At 38.0% G+C, this 22,908-nt stretch overlaps 1 protein-coding gene across 3 annotated transcripts in view; it reads left to right on the top strand.

The window, feature by feature from the left end:
• The window catches only part of LOC143376209 (uncharacterized), a 1,054,554-nt gene that overhangs the window by 661,376 nt on the left and 370,270 nt on the right, over positions 1–22,908 (top strand). For 2 of the 3 annotated variants that reach the window (XM_076826254.1, XM_076826253.1), the window contains one exon: positions 448–6,534. In XM_076826254.1, the coding sequence (XP_076682369.1) occupies positions 448–1,184 (737 nt within the window). In that variant the 3' untranslated portion in view covers positions 1,185–6,534. Of the gene's footprint in view, positions 1–447; positions 6,535–22,908 lie in introns of those variants that run through there. The other variant, XR_013087041.1, reaches the window with a different exon arrangement.

Here is a 22,908-nt window from a genome sequence, read left to right as displayed (position 1 = left end):
ATATTTTTTAATATACAATGAAGATAACAGCCAATTTGACAGTATAAAAATATAGTTTCGTTTATTCAGAAGTATATCATGTACATACGTATATTTGAGGAAAAGTCGTGAAGTTTAAAGGCGATTCAATTATTTTGTATATAGGAAATTCTAATCGAAATTTTAAAAACGGTCATTTGACCGGTCGTGGTAGGAACAGTGTTAATTAACATCATAAACCTAAAAAAAACACGTTTATTCCGCCAAAAATATGCATTATAGATAACGCAACAGATGAACCATTAAAGAGATTTATAAAAAAAAGTTTATATCTTTCTAATTAATTGAAAATTTTTCCCATGGACTTAAATCCGCCACTACGCGAACCCAACTCGTCCTAAATAAACGAAACCTCCCAATGTTTAACGTTTGCGAAGCCACACGTGAGTGTCCCTTCTGTTCCCACAGCCGGAAGCGAGGGCGATCTGGCATCGAGCTCAGAAGGCGACGAGGTCAGCCGACTGGTCTTAACCTCCGGCCAGACATCCGGCCACTGTTCACCGTTTAATCGCCGCCAGTTCCCGCGGGACTCCGGCTGCTACGACGCCCACAAGAATCCCACCAGCCGGCGGACCGTGAGCCCGGAATCGACAACCGCCACGAAGCTCTCCAGGGAGAACAATCTCGATGCAGCAGCGGCCACGAAGAACGCCAGCGGCGTCAGCACGGAAGGGGGTGGCGTGGCCGACGGCAAGGACGACTTCCATCCCAACATACCCATCAGCGGTAACGTCGTCAGCCAGAAGGAAGGTCAGTTTGACAAGTCTCCGTTGCTACGCGGCGGGAACGTCCGGTTCATGGCGAAACGGGGAAACTTCGGCGAGACGGTGGTGATCGAGGACACCTGCGAAGGTGGGCAGAAGCTGGGCAGCATGGTCAAGTACGTAGTCGGAAGCAGCGACCTTGGCCTGGAGGCCACAGGGACCGTCCCTGGTCTTGGCCAGAGAGGCTGCCTCAGCGAGAAGTCCAGCGACTCGGGGGTCAGCTCGTCCAGCATCAGCTCTGCTCCGCCGCCCAGGGACAAGGTTCTCGCCAGCGTCGCTTCAGATTCACCCACTAAGAACTTCGGTAACTTCACCAGGGCGTCGCCTACGTCCCAGGCAGCCAGCAACAAGAGCCAGGGCAGCGACGCCGGCTATCAGTGAAGAACAACGCGGCAATGGTTGATGAATATTGTGGGAGTGTCTCGAGTCATATTGCTCCGAGGGCGCACGCCCCCAAGTTTGGTCGTATGGTATCGCCTACAGTTTGTTTACGATAGAATTCGATGATTTTGCAGGTTGTTAGCGTGCAATGGGATTGTTCTGTTATATCGTAAGTACTCTATATTTAGCAGGGTATAGTCTTAAAGTTGACGCAAGTCCACTTGGACAGATGGATAGGGTGAAGTCTGGGAGATGGTTCTCGTAGCGGGACAATGGTCGAAATTCTTTGCCGTACGATGAGAAACTGGATACAGTGTTGTATACTTATCGAGGAGTCTATGTATAAAGAGGGTTCAGAAGGTTCGTAAAACTGTTCTTCGTATCTAAACTTTTTGGATTCCCACCATCATTGTGTTGCATAAAATATGGGCTTGTTTTCAGTAAGAAAGAATGCAGAACTGATCAGGAACTGTAATTAGTAAATTGCCATAAAACATAATTGATTTTAAAATAATTACTAAAATTATCCAGCAGGTCAGTCATGTTATAACAGTTCTCCTGTTTCAACCTAAGAATTGGAACTGGGTCGCAAAAATGGTTACAATTCGAACACCAGTTTGGATGGGGCATTACGTTAACGAACTTCTTTATCACCTTTATTTTTGGAGTTCAACTATGGCTGGCTACATTTAACACTCTACCAAGGGTGGTTTATTAAACGCACAGGGTGAACTACTTAAAAGTTCGCCAGAAATTCGACTTCAAGGTTCTGTTTCTTCCACACCCTCGATATGTGCCTGTACGTACTATCGAAATCGTAATTAAATTCCAGTGGCAGCTCAACTAATCCATATAGCAATTCCAGGCATATGTATACATTTTGACTGATTTTTTATTACTCTTAAGATTAATTAGAATGTTAGATCTCCTAGTATAAGAGATCCATTGACAGGATCTGGAAGAGACAAGCCTTTGAACTCGATTGTCTCGCGAAATTTTGAGCAGTGCATTTTATACGTTTGACACGCCGTTCTACAGTGTTTAGTAGCCACGCGGGAAATTTAAGGCAAACCGATGACCTGTATTTCCTGCGCCACCCTTATAAGCGTTGTGATACAGAATCCTTTTTGTTGTAGTCTCGCCCTGTGCAAATAGAGAATTGCATCTCAAAATACAACGGATCGAAAGAAATAATGAGGTGCCTCCGCATCCTTTGTTGCCTTAACGATCCTTTCTCCTTGTTACTCCATAATCAAAGGTATGCTGCCACCGTTTCCTTTTTTCTTCTTTTACCGTGAATTCCAGCTTCATTTCTTCCGTCTGAACTTTAACATCAGGCCAGAGATGTACTTCATTATTCTCGTCCTGAATTTTTAAAAATTCCCGCTGAAGGAGATACAGCGGAAAGGGACGGGGCGTAAGAAGCAGAATTTAAGCAGTTTTAACGAGGGGAACGAGCAAAGTTTCTCGACGTTTGTTCCCGCGTGCGAGACGAGCGAAATTTGGCGGTGTGCGGTTTTTTTGCGGGAACCAAGAGCGAGAGAAACCACGTCACTGCCGATCATTTAACGATCATGTCTATCGTTTTTCGACGCTCGCGTAATTAATAAATAATGAGCGAATATTATGTGATACAGTAGCAATATACGCCCGCCTAATGTGTAGATAGGTAAAGTACAGGTCTTGCAATATGGAGGCCGCCTGCGCGATTTATTAAATACAATAGACTAAAGAGGGAAACTTTAAACGAGGACTCCGACAAGCGATTTCATTTTTCACGATGAAGTGACTGACTTTTTTTTAGATTAGTGACTCTTAGACTAAAGACTGATGTAACACCAGTAAAGCTTTTCCACGGGAAGCGAAGTCGCTCATCCTTTGATTTATAGAATCATGCCACGTTTCGTTGCTTTCGGCACTGATAATGGAAAAGAAGGTATGCATGACAGTCGGGTTTTGCACTCGTTGCGAAGCTGCTCCTGCGGGCAAGTGTGGAAGCTAATTCGACGAGCACATGTTTCATGGCCATAAATTCGATCTGACGAGGCAGATTACAAGAACATTCTCAGTGAGTTGTTACGGTTTCTGTTCTGTCCTTCAAGTTCGAGTAGATGTGAAGCTCGAAAGCAGCAGAATTGGATAAAATAGTGAAGTAGAGGAACCTGTAGAAACTTGGAGCAATAGCTACAGTAATTTTGACTGGACGATTATCATATTTGAGTTTACATTTTGCTTTTTATTGCTGCTATAAATATTACGAATTATTATAATTTACATCGTGTGATTAAAAGATTTATATAACCAAGAGCGGATTTGTGTATAGGCTAAGTAGACTGCAGCCTAGGGCGGCAAATTTTGGGAAGCAACAAATTTTGGGGAGCGGTAAATTCTTGGGAACGCCAAATTTTGGGGAAGGGTAAATTCGTGGGAGCGACAAATTTTGGGGAGAGTCAAATTTTGAGAGGCGGAAAATTTAGGTGAGCGACAAATTTTGGGGAGCCACAAATTTTGATGAGCCGCAAATTTTGGGGAGCGGCAAAGTTTAGAGAGTGACAAATTTTGGGAAACAACAAAATTTGAGGGGCGAGAAATTCTTGGGAGTAACCAATTTTGGGGAGTAACCAATTTTGGGGAGCGATAAATTTTGGGGAGCGATAAATTTTTGGGAGCGACAAATTTTGGGGAGCGATAAATTTTTGGGAGCGTCAAATTTTTGGGAGCGTCAAATTTTTGGGAGCGTCAAATTTTGGGGAGCGTCAAATGTTGAGGGGCGGAAAATTTAGGTGAGCGACAAATTTTGGGGAGCCACAAATTTTGAGGAGCGGCAACGTTCGGAGAGTGACAAATTTTGGGAAACAACAAAATTCTTGGAAGCAACAAATTTTGGGGAGCGATAAATTCTTGGGAGCCACAAATTTTGGTGAGCGACAAATTATGAGGAGCGTCAAATTTGGGGGATGGCTAATTTTGAGGAGCGACACAAATTTTGGGGAGCTCCAAATTTTGGGGAGCCACAAATTTTGGGGAGCTCCAAATTTTGTGGAGCCACAAATTTTGGGGAGCTCCAAATTTTGGGGAGCCACAAATTTTTAGGAGCAGCAATTTTTACGGGGCGAAAAATTTAGGTGAGCGACAAATTTTGGGGAGCCAAAAATTTCGATGAGCCGCAAATTTTATGATTCAGCAAAGTTTGGGAGTGACAAATTTTGGGGAGCCGCAAAGTTTGGGGAGTGATAGATTATAATCGAAAGAAATTGGAAAAAGTTTAAACACAGAGGCTTGAGACAACTTTAAAATCAATCAACTTTGTTTTCATGTAACGAATTGGCAATAACTCACATGTGAGTTACCATATTGAATTAATTTTGAAATTACCTCGATTCTTTTGAATTAATATATTTGCATCTCCATATCCGCCCCTATATATAACACAAAGTAGCATCGAGTGAAGCTTACATATTCACGGAATACATTATCACTGGAATACATAAATAACATTACTTTATCCAATTCTGCAATGCAACTGAACCATTCTAAGCAATTCCTTCATTCCCCTAGTACGAATCCCTGATTTCAAAGAATTACATTACTAGTACACGATCGACAATCCTCATCATCGATGCAACTTAGTTCTTCGACAAGATGATAGCCTGTATATATGTATATTGACCATGCCACGAGAAACGTTGAAAGTTACAAAGTTTTTGTATATATACATACAATAGAAACCTAATGATGTTTTATATTGACCCAACGTTTGCCAAAACATTAGACTATACAAATCTCTATACATATATATATATGTATATATACATATATACATATACATATATATATATAAATATACAAACGTTATATATCATAGAATTGGATCGTGTGTACATCTTCTGTATAGTGTAAAATGATAGACGAATTTAATGTCACGCAGAGCAAAATCAGAAGCGAAGCAGGCGGAGGTTCGCGAGAACTTGTTGACGGGTTGGAATTATCAAAATACGATTTAAACACTCCAAAACTATTCCATTATTGTAAATAAATACGCGCACCCGTTTAAAGGGGGGCGACTCAACCATTGTCGAAGACAGCGGAGACTGATGAGCAGGTGTTAGGAACTTTTATAGAATTTAAGGTGCATGATCATCTTTCTTCATTATTATCCGGTTTACGAGTAGCTTTAGGTGATTTACTCCCCATTTTTCTAATCCGTTGCGCTCTTTCGCATGACCATTAACGAGGGAGGCACCAATCTCGTGCAAAAGCGTCGCGGAATAATTAAGATACTAAAGCGAGGGAACGTTATCGGAATCGAGCGCGATCCTCGATTCGATTAAATTACCACAGACTGCTTCCACGACTGCGATTCATTTGTTACGCCCCACCAGTCATACATAGATCGCATCGCGTGATTCTCTGCTCGTGTCACAAGACCCAAGCGCGTCTAGTTAATAAGGCGGGGCTCCCGTTTCTGTTGGATGAAAGCTGGCGCTCGATGGGCATCGATGTACCGGCAGCGACTCTATTCAGATGTCGGGCAGTTTTCTCGCAAGACGAATTAGAGAAGTGAAATCTTCATTATAATAAACACGAATTACGATAACGCTATAGCTTATCCGTTCCATCGAGAGTAAAACATTATGCGTAGAGAGCGAATCAGAAAGTTAATGAGAGCGTGAGAGAGGCGTGGGGAGCGAGGAAGACAGAGAGAATGCGTAACAAAATGTTAATTAATAATAAGTTTATGAGAGTACGAATAGACACGATAGTGATTTTATTAGCTCGGGAGGTACGCAGCATTCGATGTAAAGAAATCAGAATCATTCTAAGAGTAGATACAATGAGCTCTAAACGAGTTAAGTAAGCTGAAGGAGGAGCTTCGGAAGGGGACGTCGACGAAGGAGGTGATGTGTGTCTGTGTTCTAACATTGTGTGCAGGAAGCGGACGCTCTGTTTTCGTCTGAACGATCGATCGTCTAGGGAAAAAAAAAGGGGGAATGGCCACCGTGAGGGAAACGTCGAAACATACATAGTGTCTATAGGGTTGCTAAATCGCTAGTGAAAAAATGATTAAGCATCTATTTAGCGGTCTAGTCCATTTTTTCTTGCGAAGTTTACGATTCAACGCAATATATGATGTACATAAAAATAAAGAAACAGAATTAGGAAGTGACGGTCGCGTCAACGCGCATCGCTGAAACCTTTTTATATGCTGATTTTGTATTTATTGATTCATTGCGGGGTTTATAGAGATCACAGATTCGTAATTCTTATCGTCTCTCAGTTCTCCTATGATTTCCAACGATAAGTGTTAATTTATTGACTGTGCATAAAAATAAAGGATGGAAGAATCAAATTTTCTTGTGTCTCATTCTGCCCTTTCTTCAAACCATTGTAACTGCATTTTGATAATTGTTCAATTAAAAGTGGCAATATTATTGCTTTGGAGTATAATATTAAGCATTGATTACTTACAGCTTCCTTTTCCCAATTTGAAAACAATTATTATTTTATTCTTTGCCTTATTGTTGTCATGGACAAACGAAATATATTACAAGTAAAACAATTTCCAACAATTGCAATACTTATTCCAGAAATTTTGTATGAGTTTAAGATACCTTCAAATACAGAAAACTAAATTCTTTAATCATATAAAAAATCGATACATATATATAGGTATACTATAACGAATTTTTGTGAATTATTTATACTACTTTTTCAGAAATACATTTCACCTTTTATTTGCATAATTACCTTCTAAGGCTTACGTTTGACGCATCTATTTCGGTAAGTATGAGAAAACATTTTTATGCATTCTTTACTTATGTTCGTGTAAGAGCATCATCGTTCCAGTCAACTTCCAAAGACACACAAGTAAATAGTACAGAATAAGCCACATTGGATCACATACTCACGCATCCTAAGTTGGTGATCCACAGCTATTCTGTTGCACGAGTTGTAGGAAACACTGATAAATTCTCAACAGAACGAAGAAAAACCTAAAAATCCCATTTTCACCGTACTCCATTCTCTTCATCACAGTGAATTTATCAATAAATACCTAAGCAACTCGTGTAGACAGTAAAACATAGAACAATACTGGCTCACCCAAAATTGTGGGATTTCCCGGAACATGCAATATCCTGACGCAAAATGGAATCGAAAAGTCCTTTACCGTTTTGAAATCCGAGGCTTCGTTCTCGAGATATTAACAGTTGAATATTAGCGGTCCAAGTTCCAGGGCGCGCAGTTTAAAGCCGAAACAGCTGCCCGCGCGGTAGCGCGCGAGCGGTCACTGCTCCGCGCTCAGCTGTTTCGGCTTTAAACTGCGCGCCCAGGAACTTGGACCGCTAATATTCAACTGTTAATATCTCGAGAACGAAGCCTCGGATCCCAAAACAGTAAAGGACTTTTCGATGTCTTTTTGCTTCAAGATGCATGTTTCGGCAAGTCCCGCAATTTTGGGGTACTCTGTATATATACGTTTGTTTCGAACCTTGAGGCACTATGCATATACTTAATACCTAATACTACGTTACTGTTAAGTTATTGCCTTGGTCACTTCTAATTTTTTTTAATGACCATGTTTAATACCCTCTATATCGTGTCTAAGATTCAACTGACTCAAAACAATTCAGCTCATCTTAACGAACTGTAACGACACCTCCGACTCCGCCATAAGAGGGCCTCGACCGATTCCGCTCTCTCGCAAGACCTCCCTCATCTAATCTCTCCTACATAGTCTCCTATATCCTTTTTGTCTTACCTTCTAACATCTCCGCGTCTAAGGCAGGGTCTGCTAAGTAAGCCTCATTGATGTGTCCACTAGTAGGCCCAGGATGAGACGCTACCCTGATAGCCAGATCTGGGCAGCAGAATCTGACGTCAGAACTGCAGCAGTCTGTGTCCGCATTTGGCTGCGTTCTGATGTGCAGAGCCTGAGGTGCAGTGCCTGATGTCAGATGGACAGCAGATCGACAGCAGATTTCGCCGTCTGCTAGGCACAGCACCAGCGCCATCTGAGGTCCAGAATTACTAAGCAATTGCCTACAGATGGCGCTGTTGCTGTGCCTAGCAGACGGCGAAATCTGCTGTCGATCTGCTGTCGATCTGCTGTCCATCTGACATCAGGCACTGCACCTCAGGCTCTGCACATCAGAACGCAGCCAAATGCGGACACAGACTGCTGCAGTTCTAACGTCAGATTCTGCTGCCCAGATCTGGCTATCAGGGTACCTTCCTCTATTCTCTCCTTCCGTCCTATCCACCAACCATACTTCAACCCTCGTCAAAAAGCTAAACAAATGACGAATCTGTTGACATATGACGTTTGATCACAACTATATGTGGAATTTAGTATTACGAAAGAAGCGATCCACAAAAGCGACAACACTTTCCGCGGAACCTAGGTACACTGATGCACATCCAACAAACAAGTACCAATTACAAACGACGAACGACTCGACAGTCTCTACAGCAATTCGCTGTTTCATAATCTTCGTGCGCGAATTACCAGGATTCTGGTGTTAGGTTTAGGTTCAATAGCTCATCTTAATATAAATTTAAGTATTAATGTAAGTAAAAAATTCAAAGATAATTCATTTTTGTCCCCACTAAACTAAACACTGTGTGTAATACAAATTTCTACGCTGTATCGACCTGTAGAATTTATAATACAAATTGATACTTACTAATTCCAGCTTCAATACATTAAATGAATGAGATCGTAATCATATTTACAGTAAACAATTTGGTCATATTATTCATCAGTACAGTTCATTAGAATCCACGAATGAACAATTACCTTAAACTACACAGCATTAATTATCATTTGCCATTTCCACGTCGTTTAACCCACCAGAACAATCACAGCCATTAAAACACATCTCCAATATGCACTCTTTGCATAAGGAACCACGCGAATTTCCACGAGCGCAGCTTGAATAGAAAATCAAAAAGACAGTTGAACAGGACTTTTTGAAACGTGAAAGCGCAAAACTGGGTTGCGAGAGAACGACGCGACGGTGCTGTATAGAGATAGACGTTAGAGTTAATCAGGAGTAATTTAGTCGCACTGTTTCCATTCATTTACTCACCTCGTTACGAAAAACGTTTCTCAGATTATACGCGCGAGCTTTCAGAGATGAAAAATGCAGGGAAATACGCTGTCAGAGGGGCACGGCTGGCTTTTTGAATGGGCGCTCGTTCGCCGAAAAGTGTGTCATAAAAGAGATGCTCGTCAGTCGGATGAACTTTCAAAGAAAGTGCGATAAAAAGCGTTTAGTAATGTATGTAAATGCACCATCCGAGAATCATTTCGAACGTAACGGCGTGTACGTGTCCATTCGTAACCTTTATTTCGGAGCCCCTAAGAGGGACCAACTTACTTTTAGTGCAGTAGATTATGATGGTAATAACTCGACGAGTTTCTTTCCTCGCTGCCGGCGCCTCACCGCGCCAGTAAATTCGCTGCCCGTTGGGGTTGAAATCTAATTTAACTTTTAAACTTACTGCGCGAAATTACAATGATTTTTGGTGATTCGGAACTGCCGCGCCAGTTTGCTAACTTCGCCCTGTTCGATGTTCCTATCGTGGTGGTCGCGTGGTTATATTCGGCATACGTAGCTGGCCAATTACTCTGTTTAAATATTTAGAAGACTCTTCCAAATGCGCACACAGTATTCCGTTGATAAAAATGTCAATTGTTAAAGCAACGTGATATTTATTCTGTTTCGCTTCTCATATCGCTGCTTGGTATTGACAGTGGCATACGTCGAAAAGTGTCGATTTTGATTTCTTTTTCTACAAATAGACTCCATAGGTACCTACAGTATTTTTATAATGCAAAACGGCACCTTTTTTCACTTCATTAGTTTCACACCAGGGAGTAGGTGTGTCGTTATCGAGTTGGTCATGTTTTTTTAACAATACTGACTCATTTTCAATTGTTTCCTGCAGCTCTAACAAGGGACATCATCCAACTGTTACGTCCCGATTTGACGAGACTTACGTAGATTAAATCCGAAGCAACCCTAAAACCTGTTTACCCTCCAGAAAATAAACTTTCAGATTTTCAAAAAATTAAAAATTTGGCCACCCCCACTTTAGAGTAATCAGTTAAATCGAAAGCAAACCCTAAAACCTGTTTACCCTCCAGAAAGCAAGCTCTCAGATTTTCAAAAAATTCAAAATTTGGCCACCCCTCACTTTAGAGAAATCAGTTAAATCTAAAGCAAACCGTAAAACCTTTTTACCCTCCAGAAAACACGCTCTCAGATTTTCAAAAAATTCAAAATTTGGCCACCCCCACTTTAGAGTAATCAGTTAAATCTAAAGCAAACCGTAAAACCTGTTTACCCTCCAGAAAACAAGCTTTCAGATTTTCGAAAAAATTAAAAATTTGGCTACCCCCACTTTAGAGAAATCAGTTAATTCGAAAGCAAACCCTATAGTCCTGGAAAAAATATTCGACGTGTATTTAATTTATCGGCAACCATGCATATTTAGGGGGTGAAATCAACCCTCAAAGTTGGGGATGAAAAACACGTTTGCCTCAATATCTCAGAAAGTATGCACTATAGAGAAAAATCTTTTAGACGAAAATAGGGTATTTTTTTACTAAAAAAAAATGAAAAAGTTGTAACTCAAAACAATGATTATGTGGCTTAATTTGTTATAAAAAATTCACGATTTTGTTTACCTATACAATTATGGTAATGGACGATGCCGAAGGATTCGCGTAAAATATAGAAATTTAGAATAATGGAAACAACATTGATAATTGTAGAAAAAGTAACCCCAGAAACATTCTGCTACGTCACGTTCACTCCTCTGAAACATGTTTCTTATTTAATACATTATGTTTATACCGCTAATTTTAGAAAAAAATATTAAAAACTTTAACCCTCATCCGTGCCTCATTTTTCCAACTTAATTTGTGTCTTAATATCAGAGTGACACAATGGGGAAGATGACGCAAAGCTCGGCACAGAGGGCGCCACTAGCGCATGCACTGCGGTTCTGCATGAGTGCGCATGCGTGGATGGTTTGCGCGCGAATTTTTCATTTGTGGAATGTATGAAGTGGGTAGTTACATACTGTTTTACACGTGTGCTGGTGGCGTCACGGGTGGGAAAAAGTTGCAGTCATCTTGCTCATGGTAAAAAGTAAATATAATGAAAACGTGAACTGTTAAATTTGCAAATTCTTTTGTTGAACATAAAAAATGTGCAAAGATAATAAAGCAATGTGCAAGGCATAGGAATAACCTAATTTTTTGTGAGAAAAATGTGTCAAATTGACACAAGGGACGAGTGATGCTTAATTTCTAAGTGTTCTCTATGCAATTAAGATTAACAAACGTTCAAAATTTTAAACCAAATCACCTCCTTCCTCCACACCATGTGCAAGATAAATATTTTCTTGCTTTTCGTTAGAAAATTGTACAATATTATGAAAAAAGTTATAAAACGAAGACGTCCAATTAAATCAAATTCGGTAAGGTGTCCTCCAATTAACCTTATTGGTAATTACATACAGTAATAATAAATTATTATCAATTATCCCTTGGAAACATCAATGCCTATTCAGTTTGCTCCTTAATCACATGCTTGCGTTTTCCTCTGCTACCTACCGTGCATCCCGACGTTTCCACGAAATACTCGAGAATGACACCTGGCATCGGTAATTACATCCGATCCACGTTAATTAGTGTCTCACGGATTTTAATTCTCGGCCCTGAGCCAGCATGTAACACATCCGGCAGCGAGCTTTGTCCATGCTAGGTATTTTGCGGCTCTAATTAGGAAGCCTGGATAAGCGTTTGATTCCAAGCAAATTGATGCAGACAAATTTGATAGGGGGGATCAAATTAATAATTTGGTTTACATATTTCTATGTCCATTAAAACTATGTTGAAATTAAATCACGACAATTGCTACGTGTCCGCCCCTTCGAATTGTTAACGAAGGTATTCGATAGGAACTGCCACGCCAACGGTGGGCAGGAAATTTAATTTGCACACAAAGGGGGACAATAAATGTGTGCATCCCTAATGTGAATCTGCAGCTACAGATTTTCACAGAATTTTTGTGTTACATGGTCACGTGTGTAATGTACTTTGCATTTTAGTGTTTTAAGTGTGTTTTGCAAGTTTTTATGAGAATATAAAATTGCAAAATTGTTATGAATGTTAGAAGTATTAATTTAGAAAGGGATTTATGTGATAAGACTGGTATTTGTGTTTATTAAAAGTCGAATGACAGTATAGAATTAATTAATTAGCTTATTAGATTGTAGTATTATTCAACTGTAATTGATCACGTACATTGAATCGCAGAGGTATTCGTAAGCCCTCAATTATTAAATTCAAATGATTGATATTCTTTAACAATTCTGAAATTTTTATCTGTGAGAATAAATATAGTGTACCTAACACTAAGCTTTCGATTGATATATCATTTATTGAAACATAATAATTCACTGTAATACAAAGAGTATCTTTTGCATTTTGTTTCTGCTATACTATAACTAAAATCGAAACTTGAATAAAGTTTCAATGAAATAGAATATATTTTTATTGAAGTTTTTTGATTCTGTGAGTCAACACTCAGAACCTAGTGATCAGTTAAGGAACGAAGTGAATAAATTATCAACGTACTGCGTTCTACTGTACCTATATTTCAGTTTGCATAAAAACGCAAATGTTTGGATATAAATAACAATACCTATAAATGTGTTTATTTTCACGCAACAACTTCTAGTCCAGTGATTCCGAACCGGTGGATCGCAAAGTGTTTTCGGGGGATCGCTACGGTTTTGGGTTGTTTTTTTAAAATATTATTAAGTTAAAATTATTTTCTGAAATACCTATTTTTAATGTGTTTTCTGCATCTTATTAAATTTACATTGCTTTATAAGGGCGAGGGGGGAGGGTCGCAGGTTATTTGAATATTATAAAAGAGGATCGCGATTCAAAAAAGATTGAGAAACACTGTTCTAGTCAGTATAATTCCTTAGAAAATATGATCAATTTGTTAGGAAAAGTATTAATATTTCTATGAATATAGCAGGTATACATAAATACCTTCTATTATTCTTATATATGCATTTTCCTAATTGCGTGTTTAACATTGTTGCAACTACTAACCGTTGAATAATAATAATTATTTCACCCTTATGCTATACACAAAATAAGAAGTGTATTAAAAATTAAAATTAGAATTTCAAGTTATCCCTCCTAATTGTAGAATATTATACATTCTTCAAATGTTATTAAGAACCGAGAATCCAACACGTGCTGCATCCTCCACACTAGTTAATTATGGGAAAGTACTGATATTAGAAATTATAGGGACGCAATCGCTGCATGCCTCTTTTCGCGAAGACCTTCGAATTACAAGCCTTGTTTAATCGATATGTCCCATCGATCAGGAGCGCCACCCACCCATTTTGCTCTTCCAAATGAATACAATCGCTGCAACCGAAGATTGTGTACTAGTAAAATGCAGTATCCCAACTTCATTCTAGTAATATTAAAATCATTAAGTAAAAATTCATTCAAAAAAGTTTCCTCAGTTGCACCTTTAGAAATGCAAGAAGTTCTCAGACAAAAAGTGTTTAACATAGTGTGATCTCTTAAAATGGAAACTTGTTTCATCTACATAAACTATTAATAATATTTCATGGCCGTAATAATTATGTTAAATAGGACACCACATGCATATGTTTATCTTGTATTATAACTAACGACAAAATAATTTGTCCTTCAAAGTAATTCATCATCACTTCAGATCAATTATTTTATTAGTTAACGATTGTTGCAGGAATATTTTGTGATTATTGACAAATCGTTCTCTTTAAATATAGGCACCAAAGAATTTTTTTCAATAAACTCTAAAACAAAAAAATAATCAAGTGAAAACAGATTCTATATTTGCGGTGCTTCTTTTTTGGCGTAAATAAATATCACGTAATCGATTGGTCATCTGGAAAAACTCAAATTTCAATTAAAATTAAAGTTACAGAATTATGAATATATATATATATATATATATTCAAACGCTATACTTTATTAAAATATTCCATTACAAAAATTCTCCATATTTAAAACATTAAAAAAAATATTTTACTTTAACAGTAATGTAAGGCCAGTTTTCACCAGAGAATCGCGTTAGAAATACATAAGCAAGTTTCGCTTTTTACGCATACAATAAGTTGCCACTTATCTTACAGTTTTGAGAAAATGCTGTGCTACGACAATTTGTTCATTCTTTTAGTATCGAGGATCAGAAGTAAAGAGTTCGTGCAGAAGCTGGCTCGACCTGTATTACACATATCCGATCATTATTAACCCACGGCGTGGTATCTTTCAAGCCAGCATCTATAAATTTCATGATCAAGACAGATAGGGCAGTTTATCCGTAGCGCTTTCGAAATCCAATTTATTTCACGGTGCTCGGATATAAGCGGTTAACGAAACTTGCACACGCAAGTCTGCATCCACTTAAACACGAATTAATTATTAATCGCTTCTGATTTCAGATCTTGAGTAGCTTGATCTTGAGAGTCCGAATAATTGTCTTCGTGTAGCAATCTTAGAAGTAATTACAGGAGTATTCGAAAATATTCTTTTATGCTGGGTTGCCAACTTTTTTCTGGAGAATATAGTGCTACTTTATGGCAGAGATGGGCAAAATTTTTATGTAAATAAATTTCGAAGAACGAATAAAAATTAAAGTAACTTTTATTTGAGGCTTTATTTAAATAATTTTTTATTCAGTTAATGCCCAACTCTGCTTTACGGCCAAGTGTAATAAAAAATATAGTATATTGTGGAAAAATATCTTCTTTTGGGAGGAAATTGGTACAAAAGAAAACTACAATAAAACAATATGTAATTTTTTAAATGTACAGTTTTTGCGCATTTTTCATTATTAATCAATTTATTCCAAATTAACATATATGAGGAGCTCATTATTTATGAGAGATAGACTCTGTTTCATATTCATTATAGAAGAATTAATCCTCTCTGTTAAGGTTTAAATGCGAAAATTAAAGTTTCGATGTTGCCATAGAATAAAAAGATAAGTAAAAATTGTTGAATTTTATCGATTTATCGGAAATATAGTATTTTTACGTACTATACCTTTTTCTAGCAGTATATAGCACACTAATACGGTTGGCAACCTTACTCTTAGAAAGAATTACATTTGGATAATATAAGAGGGTTCCGAGCGGCACACAGTTAAAATTTTGAGTAACACCGCGTTCTTACATCCGCCAAATCTCACCCTGTAGGTACACTTGGGCCGTTTTATTCCAAACTGATCTGAATATCAATTTAAATGAAATTGAAATACACTGTAGTCCAGGTGAAATTGGAGCCTTTGCTGCGAAAAGGAGGCGGTCCCATAATCTGTTGGAATTGAGTTATAGGTGGCATCGAATGTAAAAGAAAATTCTGAATAGATTGGAAATTTAAATAAAATCGTTCTGGAGTTCCTGGCACACAGATGACGATGATCGAGTAGACGAACTTCAAGGGGACATTCTCATTAAAATTTTTCAGAAAATCTATTTTGTTTTTACATATATCTATAGTATTGTATCTGAAGAATACTCACAAGGGGAGGACACCATGTGATGGACATCGATTTTGATGAGCCTTGGCACGCTGGATCTATGTCGAAAATAAGTAAATGGGTGTCCGAGCGTTTCAGCCAAAAGGCCTTAATAATAGAGATATTTACATTGATATTATTAAAAATTTCGGCCGTGGGGTGTTAGTGAATAAAATTCCCACGCTACTCTGGCGCCCCGGGGGATTTCTCTCTAGAGGAGTCGGGGTGCCTATTGAAGATTTCTCCAAGTTAAAAAAAAATTATAAAAAAAAATAATTTATTAGAGGAAAGTTTATTTTTTATATTGGAGATATTATCAAAAAGCACCTGGACGCCTCCAGAAGGAAATTCTCCGCGGGTGCCAGGGTAGTTATGGGAGTTTTACCCACTAAAATCCCACGGCCACTAAATTTTTAATAATTTACATGTAAATATCTCTACTATTAAGGCCCTTTGACAGAAACGCTCGGACACCTATTTACTTATTTTCGACATAGATCCAGCGTGCCAAGGCTCATAAAAATCGATGTCCATCACATGGTGTCCTCCCCTTGACAGTAAAATTTATAACAAGAAATTCGTAACGGTATAGATTCTATAACGATAGAAACGACACAACCTCTGAACGCGTTTATCTCGAAACATGTTTCCGAACGGTAGCCAGCATAACAAAAGAAATTATGAACCGATTCCAAAAATCTTGGTGGCATTTCCTTTGTAATTGAATTCGCTACCATATCAGCCTTCGACTTACAGCATATAAACATGGAGGAAGCATGCAATGGGCGAAAATGTAGACGGCAGTAGAAAGAGAAACAAATACATTGGGGACACCCTCTCTCTTTCTAACTTTAAAAGAAAAAACGCTGCCGCCCCTGGCGCTAGAAAGAGAGAGGGTGTCCCCAATGCTTAGAGCATATACAGTATTTCCTCGTTAGCGGCTCGTTGGTCGGGACCGGCGTTGAGCCCATATCGTGAACAGAGCCCTAATTCCGAGTGTTCGTTTCTCGCTTCTTTCTGGCCGAAGGGGGGAGCGAGATGGAACACTGCGTGCGCGGCGAGCGTGCGCGATGGTCGCAAGCGCTTACCGTGAGCACGAAAACCGCTTCGCAAATTCTTGACGCAGGCCCGGCTCACGGTAAGCGCTCGCGATCATCGCGCACGCAAAGGACAGAGTGTCAGGCGTCCGAAAGACGGTGCGAGACACAATATCAACGCGTCGTCTGTCTCGTACCGTCCTCGCCCGCTTTCAATGCCTCTCGCTCGCTCTCGCCTTCGCCGGACAAGCGTGGGACAGAAGTGGTGGGGATAGCGAAAAGTCCGTATCGTGTACACCAAACCGAGCCCATAACGAGACAATACTGTACTGGAGGTCTCATTGCCTTATGTCTCCTGTCCTCGAAACTGTCGCCAACATCACGCGAGAGAGAAATACATGTGCGAGCTGGTGCGAGTGAGAGGTGTACACCGACGTATGCGCATTGCGAGCGATTGGGAGTCCCTTGTTCCACCTCTCTCGCTCGCTCCATCGAGAAAGTGTCTGTTTCTCTCTCGCACGATGTTGGCGACAGTTTCGGGCTCTCAATGAGACCTCCATGTCTATACGCTCTAAGCCCCAATGTAGGTATATATTTCTCTTTCTACCGCCATCTACATTTTCGCCCATTGCATGCTTCCTCCATGTTTATACGCTCTAAGGTCTTCGACCACAAATTGTAGAGGTCATAGTTTTTCGTTGTTAACATTTTTAGACGTAAAATTACTCCCTTTCTAGGATGCCTGTGTTCAAACGTGCACCACACATCTCCATTTTGCTTCCACTGTCTTCTTAAAAGTTGATGCTATAGCGATTGCTATAACATATAAGAATATCTTTGTTTTTTTTACTGAAGGCAATCCTACTTCGAGTTATTCTGGCTACCATCGAAGCCTCTTTTTGCTGTAGCAGTGCACTGAGCGCCAGGTAGAAATTGAACCTCTCCAGGCATTGAAAAAAAATTTCATAAAGGCCATAAAACCTTTTTACTGCAAGTTGTATAATTTATAAAAAAAAATATAAAGATCACCTATTTCTTTAGCGATTTGATGAGAATGTCCCCTTAAGATTATTTCATGATTGTAGAGACAAGGAGGCATACCTAAGAAAACAAGGAGAAGGCAGTCTACACTTTAGAAAGGGTGAATACGTAGGAAGAGATTAGGAAAAACCGATGAAAACTAGATTGCTATATTGGTAAGGTTTAATGGATTCGTGCCGCGAAGAGTACGCATGCCGACGATTTTCCCCCTCGGAACACTTTTCAGTTATTTTACGTATTCCGGACTGATGGATTCCAGCGTGTGTCTCAGCGACATCAAAGGGATCGTTATGGCGAAACGAAGGAAGGGGTGGAGGGCGAAGGATGAAAGGAAGGGACGAAGAAAGAAGTTACGGAGGAGACCAAAGTCCTTATACCATCTCACGGGACAAAATCGCCCTCGAAGGGAAAACGATTAGGAAAGAGAGAAGATCGTCGGGACACGCAATATTCCATCTCGTAACCAGACCAACCCTCCCAGGATCCGTTCAAACGTTTCTTTTTGGTATCGTCGATTAAGGAGAGGGAAGACCGTCAAATGGTGATTTCAAGGAAGAGTAGCCAAAGACATTATTGCGGGACACTGGTCAGCTTTGTGAAATTGAAAGAATTATTCAAGCGAACAGCTTTCCCGCGTTTCAAACGGGAATCATTTGGTAGTTAATGTAGAATTGAAAAGCTATTCTTTTCTGCTTTCCGCGGGAAGACTTGTCGTTAAGGTAGAATCGTTTATCTTTGAAATTAATATTTCGTTAATTGATATTATATTCGAAACTATTGTAACGTGAAGGCGAATAAAAAACTATAGCGATCCATTTGCAAAGAAATAAGTGGACCTGGATATCTCCCCCATTTCTCTAGCAGCAGTGATACCCAACCGGTGCACAGTGGCGTGTTTCCAGGGGATGCTGGCCAAAAGTATAATTTTTGAATCTAAGATACATTGTTGGCATAAATTGCAATACTATGACTCTATAATGATAATAATGTACTTCTTTAATGTTAGATATTGAATATAAAAATAATGCTAATTAACTATAAGTATAAAAATTTAAAATACATTAAGATATCGCAAGTAGAAGAGTATTATAATTAAGAGTATAATAATTATATAATAAATTAATTAATTTAAAATACATGAAGATATCACAAGGAGAAGATTCTTATACTCTTGAATATAATATTCTTCTCCTTGTGATATCTTCATGTATTTTAAATTTTTATACTTATAGTTAATTAGCATTATTTTTATATTCAATATTTAACATTAAAGAAGTACGTTATTATCATTATAGAGTCATAGTATTGCAATGATTTGCAAGAAGAATATTGTAATTAATGAATTACAATATAATATTAATTAATTATACTATTTTATTGTAGTTAATTAATTATAATATTCTTCTACTGGTTTTTCTTCTTCTTGTTCTTCTTTTTCATCTTCATCAACATGATAATTGGAAAAACGATATTCCGATCCTGTGCCATAAATGAGCCGTTCACAGGCCAAATCGATTAACTCCACTTTTCGAAATATTTTAATTTATTATAAATAAAAAAAGTTATGACTGAACCAAGTGCTGTGACACTTAAATTTAAAATATTTCAAAAAGTGGAGTCAATCGATTTGTCCTATAACCAGCTCAAATGTACCCCTCCATAAACTAAAAGTAGAAAAATACAGCGCAGCGAAAAAAGTCACTCTTTTTATAAAACGTAAAGATTGTGTAACAACTGTAAATGTAATTTATGTATTAAATTAAATTTAAATAATTCGCTATTTCTGGCAACTGTTACACACCTATTTGTCAGAATTATAATAGAACGTGCATTCGGAAATACGGAAACGGTGTTTTAGAATATCACACAACGCTTCATTGAGGGAACCAAAACAATGGTGACCAAATTAATTGTATTTGAAACAACAATCTGTTGTAGATCGTGTTACGAGAGTGGTGAACCGCAAGGAGTCAGTATCCATTAATACGCGTATCATGTACTTAATTAGTTACACAACTATGGTTTGTCGTTAGTAGGTAGGTATTACACGTGTTGCCAACATAAATAGATCATGTTAAATGGTACGAATTTCATCGGTGAATAATATTTACCCAATAATTGAGGCTTTCCTTAACCAAAATCACAAGTAGAAATATGTATGCCAACAGATTTATGTCCTGTAACTGGTGGTAGGTACAACTGAGCAGTTGATGATTTTACGTAGGGAAATAAGTAAAAAATGTGGAATAAAATTCTTTCATATGCGCTATTTTCCATGAAAATTTACTTTGAATATTGATTTTGGACGTTTCACGGGCCTAGCTATAAATTATCTCTGCTCATGTTTATAGTTATTGTTAGACTTTATAGTAAAATATAGAATAATATACTTATTAACAATAAGTGATGTCCATGTTACAATGGTAAAATACAACTCTGCTATATCTGTTGCGTGATACTGTGTCTCTGCACCATGGAGGCTCTGTGCAGACTGAACGAAAACCGTCGCCTCCGCATCCTTCCCTCAGTCCCTAGAAACAGGTGAAAAAAGGTCGAGGAAAAACCCCAGGCGTCAAGAGGCCCAACAGTTATATATGTTCCTAGAATTATGATTTTTCTATTTCAGAATTGCCTACTACCATATTTATGTCTCTGTAATCACATAGAGCAATTCAGAATGCTCTGAGATTATTCTCCTGTTAGATACAGGTAATGATAATATTTCTAAAAATGAGTACACGTTAAAATGAGCTACTAGTTCACAATTTTAAAATCAATTAAAACTCTGTCTATAGAGAATAGCTTGTCACTGTGTACTTGTTTAAGGGGTCTCCCTACTTTGACGGCCTGAAAAGGAGCGCGATATTTGGGATTTTTTTTAAGAGTCACTCTCAAATTATATTAATTGAAAACTTTATGCCTATATTTGTACATGTGTAGGCAACATTTAAAAAAAAAGTAATTAAAAAAACGGTATCTAAAACTTTAAACGCGTTTTTCTCAAAACGATGTTTTTGGAATTGGACATACCATTTTTGTTGTTACTAAAAGTAAGTCGGTTTTTGCAAAATTAAACTTTTGCGACTTAAAAAACCAGCGAATTTTTTGGAGAAATCGATGTCTGTTTTAGACGCTGCCATTTTTTTTTACTTCTCAGTATTTCTCATTTAATCCAGTTAAAACGATAGCCATACTCATACAGATTACACAAATTTGTAAATTTTCTAATTTAGAGAACTACAACGGTTGATTTTATGCTAACCATGCGCATATGATTTTTGTAAGGCGCTCTATTTGAAGCACTATAACTCGGGATATAACCGCTATTTTTGCATACAATTTTTTTTTCATATTCTCTAAAGATAGACAAATAAAGCCACAAAGTTGGAAGTAAATATATTTGATAGTTTTGTTTTAAAAAAATTCCCAAAGTTCGCATCATTTCTCGTCCGCCAAGGTAGGGGGACCCCTTAAACAGAAATGCGAGTAACTTACACTGAAATGTATTAAATCGATTGTATCGCCAACTGTGCGGGGTCCCTTTATTTTAGAATAAATTGAGACGAGTTTCTTCATCTGCGGAATCCACTTTTTGGGGTTGACAATCGCCAATCTGTCGAAGTTGTCCTTCAAAGCGATCTTGATATTAGGCGCCATTATGCTCGGATATCTGAACCCACCAATATTGAGACCAACGTCGTGGGGAAATTGCTTCATTTCTCGTGCAACATGGCTATCTGTTATGCTTTATCGGCCACTCATGTCACTTTCATATCAGGGAAAACAAAATTGTATTGGTTTTACAAATTATTTCCATTTTCTGTTTAAGATCTATACGAGCAGATATCAAGAATTTTATCGCATACCTGCTTAAATTGCAGACTTTATGAAGACATACAGAGGTAGGTTAAAAGGTAGCTCCCAACCAACTATGTTAGTCGAATTAGAGTTGAGTAATAAACGATAAATATAAAGTAGTACGATACTATGGAAATAATAATAGTAATTTTTAACATCATGTATATATATTTTAAAAAATTCAGTGTTAATATAAATAATTGTAATACGAAAATAGAATATTAAATTGGTTAGCGTGGTGAATTGCAGCAGCAGATCTGACAACGTCGCATTCATTTGGAGCGTCTTTTATAACCAAAATGTCAGAAAAAATTTTCATATGAATTTGAATCGTCGTTCGCTATTTAAATGTGTAAACATATCGATTGTGCGACGTTGCCGCGTTGACTGCTCTACGTAGTTTCTGAAAAATTTGCAGGTAATCCTATTTTTTTTTTTATGGACATTTACGAAGAAACGATGTGGTCAGTTTTGCAGAAATTAATAAATTCATTTCATGACATTTCGATGTACTTTTGTGCCAATTTTGGTACACTTCTTGATTATAATTTTTCTGTTTCAGAAGAAAAACTGAAACTACAACCCACTTTTTTCGACTCTGCCCTATGCCACTGTGGTAAAATGCATCAACTTTAAATAACAATTTCTCGATAACTATGTGGTAAATCGATTTTAAACTTTGTACAAGGGTTTCTTGTATTCCAAATTAGTTTTGAACGAAATTTGAAAGAATTCTTGAATTTAGTAGATTATCCAGGAACTACCTTAAACACGTATATGATCATCAGATAAATTTGATTACTGTTTCGTAAATTCTTTTGTACGAAGACCTGCAATCGCGTTGAAGAGATGACTTTTTTTTAGAATTGGAAATGTATACGTTTATGAATTTCGTTTTGTTAATTACTCTAACAAAGTAGCAACAAAAGTAATTGTCTTGTACTACAGATACTGGTAAAAATGTGCTTTTTAATTTAGCTACAGCGGCGCCACCTATGATTTCACGAAGAGTTCGTTCACGCCATATTATTCCTCATAAAAAACCAAACAACTTGTGTACTTAACATTTCTTTCTAGCTGCATTTGTTGTTGAGTTATTCGACGGAACAGCATTCTACCCAACAAATTTGAAGGGTGATTTCACCCTCTAAACAGAAATGCCTGTCACATAAA

Source organism: Andrena cerasifolii, chromosome 14, assembly GCF_050908995.1.
Source record: "Andrena cerasifolii isolate SP2316 chromosome 14, iyAndCera1_principal, whole genome shotgun sequence".
Taxonomy (NCBI): domain Eukaryota; kingdom Metazoa; phylum Arthropoda; class Insecta; order Hymenoptera; family Andrenidae; genus Andrena; species Andrena cerasifolii.
The sequence above is the reverse complement of the archived record's forward strand: the minus strand, read 5'-3'. Positions and strand labels throughout refer to the sequence as shown.